Here is an 8,491-nt window from a genome sequence, read left to right on the forward strand (position 1 = left end):
AAATATTACATTCATCTAAGAGGGTGGTCCCATAAGTACCTGGCTTGACCTGAAATTGGCAGTAGTTGTTTGAAAAATATCACTGTATTGGAAAGTATGCAATCTACCAGGCATATGTTTCAAGTTTGAAGATGCTTTGTAGTTTAGCAGCCATGAATAGTGAACATTTTCGTTGAGTTTGTAAAAATGAAGAAAACTGGTTATCGTTATGTGATACAATACTTCTATTAGAAAGGCCTCAGCCCAACCAATATAAAAGCTGAACTGGATTCTACTCTGGGTGAGTCTGCTCCTTCGTTTACAACAGTAAAATATTGGGTAGCAGAGTTTAAACAAGGCTGTACAAGCTGTCAGGATGAGCATTGCATTTGTAGATCAAATGGGGTGACAACTCCAGAAATAGTGAAGAAAATCCACAAAGTGATACTGGATAATCGTCGACTGAAAGTTCACGAGCTAGTAGGCATTTCAAAAAGTGCGGTACATCCCAATTTTAACTGAAGATTTGGACATGAGAAAGCTGTGTGCAAGATGGGTGCTATGTTTGCTCACAATCCAGCAAAAACAGTGTCGTGAAGATGTTTCAATTGAGTGTTTAGCAAAGGTTCACAGCAACAAAGCAGAATTTTTGCACATGGCGGAGATGTCTAAATGGCAGAGATATCTAAATTCACAAGATAAAACATAGATTTTTTAAAGACGAAGAAGATAATCAATAGAGAGGTCAGAGAAACAAACCCTTAAAAAAAGCATTTATTATAATATCAACAGGATATAATATAGCTAAACAATGTTTATATGACATAGTAATATCATTTTTTAGGTAATAAAAATAAATGGAATGGTTACATACTCATGAACCAAGCAAAACACTTTTCATGTTTTTTTTTTCTTTTACGGTAGAGCACAGAACTTGGAAAACAGACACAACCACTAATGGCAAAAGGATTACAGCATCCTGCAACACACAACTCAATAATTCAGTTGCCAACATGATTTTAAGCAACTGAAATCAATTATGTACACACAAAAAATTTTTTTTTATTAAACAATCTTTTTCCGAAGTATAATAAAAACAAATTTCCCATTTCACAATTCCTCAACATATAAGATTTAACTCAGAAAAAAAAGGATTATGAAGTTGGTGCCAAAGCTATTTAAATGTTGAATTTTACATATACTGTGCAGAATAAGAAACCTATTTTGGACACACACAAGTGCATAATGACAAAATTAAAGATTCATTCTATAAATCTTCTACTTCTTGAGTGGTGGTGCTACTATAATGCCACATACAACAACAATAATAAGATTTGCAACAAAATCTAAGTCTACAAACATTCAAAGGACATTGGAAAATTTCTCATTTTGTCCATCATTATATCTATAGAAAAAAAAGAGAGAAAAAAAAATTTAAACAAAAATATAATTATTTCTTACATATTGAACTGGTGAATTTGATTAGAAATGCTATCCTATAAAACCTTACATTCTAACTTAATAAAGGGAGATTAAAACACGATAATAAACTTGTGGCTAACATTATTCTCAATCAATATTGGTCAATGAGTATTATCCTCCTTTACACTTTGTGTCAGGAATATCAATGCGAAAACTAATAACACCCACACATTATATGAAGTAACAAATTTGAACTATATTTCTGAAATCGCTTCGTTGTTTATTCTGCAAAATAATTAAGTCTCTACGAGACTGATATCAAATAAAAAGCTACATGATTTACTCTATGAAAATAAATAAATTTTTCTCTACACATAAAAAATTCTCAAAATAAAAAATATCATTACATGCATGACGGCTAACTTTGCAGATTAACGAAAAATAACAATATTAGTATGTTCTCCTCCAGGGCTGTTTAGCGGTAGAGATGAGAGTAATTTATAATGGAAAGAAGGCTAGTTAACAGACTTTGAGATTCACTGAAGGTAAAAAAAAAAAAAAAAAAACCCCAACAGGACATCACTATGGAATTTAAAATTTTCCTAAATAAGCAACATTAGCATGTCTTCAACAAGGCCCCAGAATTGGCCAATTACGAGACCCATTGTTATTCGAGAATGTCCACGCAAATTTGCTTGTCATTTGAAATAATGAATTCAATTCAGTCCAACACCTTTCATCCAGTTAAAACGCTAAAACAAAAAAAAATCAATTCTGCTGCCTCAATCCATAACGTAGAAGTCACACAAGCACCAAAGTGCATCCTATCCTGGCTATTTTGCAAGGGCAAATAAATTTCACACAAGCAATATTTGCAGATGTTACAAGAAAACATTATTTCATACGAACCAACCCGGCACACATTGAATTTAATGGGGCATTTTTTTTTTTTTTAACCATTACAATCATGAGTTGTTGGTCAGCCCAAAATTCATTTAGAGACATAGATCTACAGGATTTTTTTGCATTGTTTTTTTTCAGAATAATTTAAACCAAGCACTCGTTATATTTCTATCACACCATTGGTAATCGTTTCCTATTTTCACGGCCTGGTTTAATCAAATACAGTGGGTCCTTGTTTTACACCATGTGCTAACATCGCAATGTCCTCGGTCACTCGTATTACATATTAATGACCGAATACTAGTATTTAAACAGCAAGTCTTCCCTTGCATCTTATGGACTCTGAATTTTCCCCTTACCAAACGTCCCAAGTTTAATGTTGGTTAACAATTATATTCCCATATTACTATATATATACTCACAATTTATACCCTTCTGTTATTTCTGAACTATGTTTACATTCATGTTATCATCACAGTTGACCTTGACCTCTTCGACTATTTTACCATGACACTTGAACTTGTCACTGCTGTGCTGATGGTTTACACATAATTGTCAGTCATAGTTAGAAAAATTATGAAAAAAAAAGAGGTCAAAAAGAGTTCATAGACGAAATAGGAAGATTTTGCTTAAGTAACTGTCAATTGATTCTGTTAAATGTTACTTGAATAAACCCGAAATGCATTCGAGCAGTGCAGCATTTACTTATCAAGCATGTATTCAAATAATTCCTGTTTTTATTTTCTTTGGCAGTTTAAAAAACCAAATGCACATCATAACATTCAATGCATTTAATAAATGAAGCAACAGATAAGACCAGAGCAAATTTTATCACGGAATTATTATTTCGGTTCACAATTGATGGTATTTTCGCAACGCAATCGCTTCTGTGTAATCTATTAATATCATGAAACAGGTACCCACTGTACTTAGCCAACTCATCACATATAAACATCCACGTTTTGATGATAAACGATTCTTACCCATTATACCATTTCCAAAGGGGGCAATTCACTAATTACTAAGATGCATGCTTGTATACAATACAATAATACATTGGGAAAAGCACAGTTTAATACCCTAAATAGAAAGTACTAAATATTTTACATATCTTGAGAGCTGGAAGCAATGAAGCTGTGTTAATTAGGAATAAATAGTAACTAATACCTCAAAAGTTGACCTTCTATTCATTTTTTGAAATTTACACCTAATACACTTATAAATAATTTAAGTTAAAATAATTTATGAGTAGAGTAACCTTTTTTCACATTTTCGAATGTCAAATAATAATAATAATAATAATAACAGATCGCCAAAGAAATTTTCTAAAAATATGATTTTCAAAATCTCAATTAAATACTCTGGTAAATGCAATAGCATTTGCTTAAATCAACAACCTCAAAGTATTAATTATTGCGGGCGTTATATAAGAGTTAACAGCAAAGCATTAAACAACAGTTATCCAAACAAAAACAAAACCAAGCGAACAATCCAGAGCAAGTCATCGTCACGTGCTTCTGCTGTTTCATGTAATACCGATCATTTTTAATGAGTAAATCACAGAATCATAACAACAGAATATATGGTCAGCATTCAATCAGCATCAATAATCATACACGTCATCTTCCGTACATTTCGCTAACTTTAAACACGACATCCATTACTCACATGACCAAGCATGAACTCTAAAGCAGAACAAAAATGCTATCAATATCGTTAATAGTTCAAAAAATTTTTGTCTCACATAAAAAGAGGTTATATTTCAACACATTATCTAGGGTATGCGGTATGTTCCAAAGAAGCATACCGTTCACACAAGAGCACAAACGGCTCTTCATTCAGAAGGTTGTATCGAGTGCCGACTGCTTGACTCTCCAGAAGAACTTGCCCCTTCATTGTTGTCAAGGCCTGTAAAAAGAAAATGACAGAATGTCAACGGCCTCAAAACATATATATATATATATCTTCGAAATAGAACGCTCTTCGGCGACGCACAAATATTTAAAAGCATTGATATAGATTTTTAAAACATAGAAACACAAAGAAAGGACAATCAAATATGTAATTTTGACATTTCGACGGCATGGCCATCATCATCAGAATGCCGTTCTTGGAGGAAGAGCAGAGAGGACATGTGCGGCGGAGGGGTGAGGGAAGGAGAGTTAAGGAACAGATAGGAAATGAACATGGGCGTGGGAGTGGATTATGTAGGCAGCTACTGGATGGATTCAGTGGGCCTGATTCAGCCCAGGCGGTTTAAATGACTGGAGCACCCAGATGTGCACCATCTCATGGGTTCTCACCTCTATGCTACTTGCAGATTTGGGAAGGGTTTCAACCAGCGAAACAGAGAAGCAGTCACTGAAAGATTGGTCATGGGAAGCAGTATGAGTAAGGATGGCATAAATAAGAAAGGTGGGAGATTTGGTGGAATATCGGTGGTTATTCATGCGGAGGGAAAGTGTGGTCGTGCATTCACCTACATAGAAGGCAGAGCAGAAGTTACAAGAGAGGCGATATATAATGTTTTTTGAGTTGCAGGTGGCATCAGGTTGGGAATTGGTAGCGGGGGAGGTGGTAGGTCTTAGAAAGATGGCAGCACTTGCAGCGTGGGGAGTTGAATGGTGCAGACAGGGGTGCCCACACGTGGTCTTTTCAGCTTGATGATGTCTCGCAAGTTTGATGGGCGTTTAAAAAAAACAGAGGGACATTGTGGAAATAGAAGTGATGTGGACTGACTGTTATTGATAATTGGGAAGAGTACACAGATTATACGTTTAATTTTGTGGGTTCCGGGGAAGAAAGTGGTGATAAGGTTAGGGTATCCGCATTTCTTGAGAATATCATGTAGCTGGTCCATGTATTTCTCTTGGGAGGGGGTGTTTATTTCACAGATTCTAGGCTTTATTTGTGGGGAATGGAAGTGTATAGGGATATAACGTCTATTGTGGCCATGAGAATGGTCGTGTTGTGAGGAATTGGGATTTAGTGTAAATGTTCCAGAAACAAGTACCAATCTTTGATCTGTGAAGGGAGTGAAGTAACTATGGGTTGAAAGTGGTGGTCTATTAATGTGGAGATTCATACAGTGAGTAAGTTGATGCTGGAGACAATGGGGTGTCTGGGGTTATTGGTTTTGTGGATTTTGAGTCAGAAATAAAATTGGGGGTTTAATGATTAGGTGGAGGAAGAATGGATACATCTTTGGATGAAAGACCTTCTTTAGGACCAAAATTGGATAGAATAGAGAGAATTTCCTTCCTTTCCTCAGAAAGAGATAAGAAGGGTTGGGATCTTGGAGCAGGGAGGTACAGCAAGAAAGGTCGTTTAATTGGCATAATGCCTCAGCGTTGTAGTCTTTTTTGTTCAGCACGCCAAAGGATGACCCGTTGTCCACCATCAAGATTATTACATTTTTGTTTAACGCTAAACAACTTTGAGCTTGTCTTTCAGTGGGGAGAGGTTTTCTGGTAGCCTTAAGGAATCTAAAATTTTTTAATCAGAAATCTTTGTCTGAATGAGATTGATTAAGATTTCCATTGTATGGTCGGTTAGGAGTGGTTTGGGTTCATTTTCTGAGGCTGGATGGAATCAGGTAAGTACTGGGTTAATGGTGGAAGAGATCAAAGGAAAAGGCTGCCATTTCCAATGAGCATGCCTGCATAGATTCTAGCAAAAGTTTCAAGTGTCAGTGACGATGCTAAAGTGGTTGGTTCTAAGGGTGGGGGATAAGGAGAGGCCTTAATTTAGTAATGAAAGCTCACTATTGTCAAGAGGCACGGACGAAAGGTTCCCTACCTTGTTTTTGGCTTGGGGTGAGGGGTGCTGGGTTGGTAGCTCTTTTGGTTGCCGCAAGGGGAAAACACATGTTTTGTACAGAGGATAGGGTAGGCTGCAAAGGGCGGTAAGATCCGGTTTTGAAAGAAAGAGGGGTGAAGGTTCGAGTGGGAGGTTGTTTTAGAGGCAAGGAAAGTTCCACGCGGAAGAAAGACTGGATAAGTGTGGAGAGTTTTTTGAGGAGGTTCTCGCATCTTTGAGTGAGATTTCAAAGATGCCGAGGCAAGTATTTGGTACCAATCAGACTATTCCCCATTCTCAAAAGTGAAATCCTCCCTCAAAGGATCCACCATAGGTCCATAAATACCCTCAAAGAAGCTTGGGAAGTTTGTTCGTATTTTGCCCCATTCTCAACTTCAGATTTTGCTCCACTTGTACCCACGATTGACACTCGATGAAAAATTAGCTAAAAACACTGTCACAATCAAAATGACATAACCATCAACTTTGAATTCATGTTATACTGTTAGCTACTGATGCAAATCAAAGTATTATATGCATCCCAGCAGGAAGACAAGGAAGAAGATAGGTTGATAAAAAAAACATAAAAAGGAAGCAAAGAATGGGTGGGAGATGGTAATACAGAAATGAGAAACTAGAAGGAGCATGAAGGATTGGCAATGGGATAAAAAATTGAGAAAGCAGTGGGGATATTCAACCTAGTTAAGATAATGGGAGATTTGGCAACATAGCTTTCAGCTTCATGAAGTGGATGCAGTACGCATCTTGAGGGGAGGGGGGGGGGGTAATTAATCAGTCCAGTCAGAAGCTAGAAGCTATTTACCCCTGATAAACCCTGGTTGGTTCCTCCCAAGTCATGTGCTAATGGCTCCCACCCCCAAATAACTTGGGTGAGCCCCTGAGTCTTTGAGGTATTTGGAAATGATAATGGGAGTGGATCTTCATAATGTGAGGGGATTATTCATATTACTATTTGTGCAATGGCAACATAATACTCCATCACTGTTCTTACAAAAGGTATGAAACCCATCTACAGCAAGAGTCGTACTGTGAATCACATATAATTCTACCATCTACCAAATACCTGAAACCCCTTTTCACCATGTCCATTGCCAACATAGAAATCTCCCTAATCCTACACAATGCCATAACAATCAACATATGGTTTATCTTTTATTTTTTCAATTTCCTTCTAAAACTTACAATTTCAAAGTGTAAACATTTTCCAATGCAAAAATTGACACAATTGAATAAAACAAAATAAAATAAAAACCGATAAATGTTACATCAATGACACAAACACAATATCACTTCAAAGCAATAACGTGATTTGGCTTGGAAGGGGTATAATCTATTCGAATTTTTTTATACACGAAAGTTTTGCATTTATTTTCTGTATTATAAAAAATAATCATACAGAACACTTCACTAGTTACCTTTTTATTCGGCTTTTGTTAAATAATTAAAACAAATTCGTTTCATGGTACTTTGAGTTAGTCTACACATGTATTCCGGATGCTGTGTGACAGACAAAGTCAAATCTGACAACCCTGCATTATATCCTTCTAACTTATGCAGCCCCACACAGGTCAAACGTGACACTCGTCTGCATAGGAGGCAGGATAACGAGAATTAAAGAGTTTATCAACATTCTTGATCGGCTATCAGCCCCATTCTCCCTAATAAGGGAAGGGTTGTTTAAGAAATTAACATCCCCCCAACATATAGAGAATCTATTGTCTTATACAAAGAAATGGCTGTCACAATCGGTTCAACTATTTTTTAATTGCCCAAGGACATGTGAAAAAGAAAGGTAATACGTAGAGTAAAAACTCATTAAAAAATAGGTAATCTACCGGTTAGAGTAGGTTTTGGATGGACACAACTAACACATAAATGTGTTCTCTCTCCTAACAAAACACAACCCAACACATCCTATTCTACCACAAAGCCCCTCTTCAATTTTGCATACTTATTTCCTCCCTTCATCCCATCCAACATCCCTATCCTATTCTTACTGCTTCCTCGTTTGCCCAAAATTTGCCCTCTACTACAAGCTTCAACATCCCATTGCCAATCAATATGCATTGCATCCATCTTTCCTGCCTCATAATGGTTTCTCCCAACAAACCTCTCTTCTCGCCCACCATACAAAGTACTTCCTCATTTGTTTTCTTCTCGGTCCATTTCACCTTCTCCATTCTTCTCCACACCCACATTTCAAAAGCCTCCAATCTATGTCTTATGATCCTTAGAACAACTTTAGCTGCGTGGGATATCAAACTAATTGTCCAATAGTCCTCGCATGACGTGGCCTTTACCTTTTTCGGAATAGGAACTAAAACTGATCTCACATAGTCTTCGGGCCAGATTCCCTCCTCATAAATAC

General features: G+C 36.6%; 1 protein-coding gene across 1 annotated transcript in view; it reads right to left on the reverse strand.

Annotated features, from left to right (window-relative positions):
• Positions 1-740: 740 nt before the first annotated feature.
• LOC139691338 (RING finger and CHY zinc finger domain-containing protein 1-like) overlaps positions 741-8,491 on the reverse strand; it is a 36,709-nt gene continuing 28,958 nt past the window's right edge. The window contains exon 7 of the mRNA XM_071589110.1: positions 741-4,212. Coding sequence (XP_071445211.1) covers positions 4,139-4,212 — 74 coding nt within the window. The 3' untranslated portion in view covers positions 741-4,138. The remainder of the gene's footprint in view (positions 4,213-8,491) is intronic.

This window comes from Hetaerina americana, unplaced genomic scaffold (assembly GCF_022747635.1).
Source record: "Hetaerina americana unplaced genomic scaffold, ioHetAmer1.1.p SCAF_33, whole genome shotgun sequence".
In the NCBI taxonomy this organism is placed as follows: domain Eukaryota; kingdom Metazoa; phylum Arthropoda; class Insecta; order Odonata; family Calopterygidae; genus Hetaerina; species Hetaerina americana.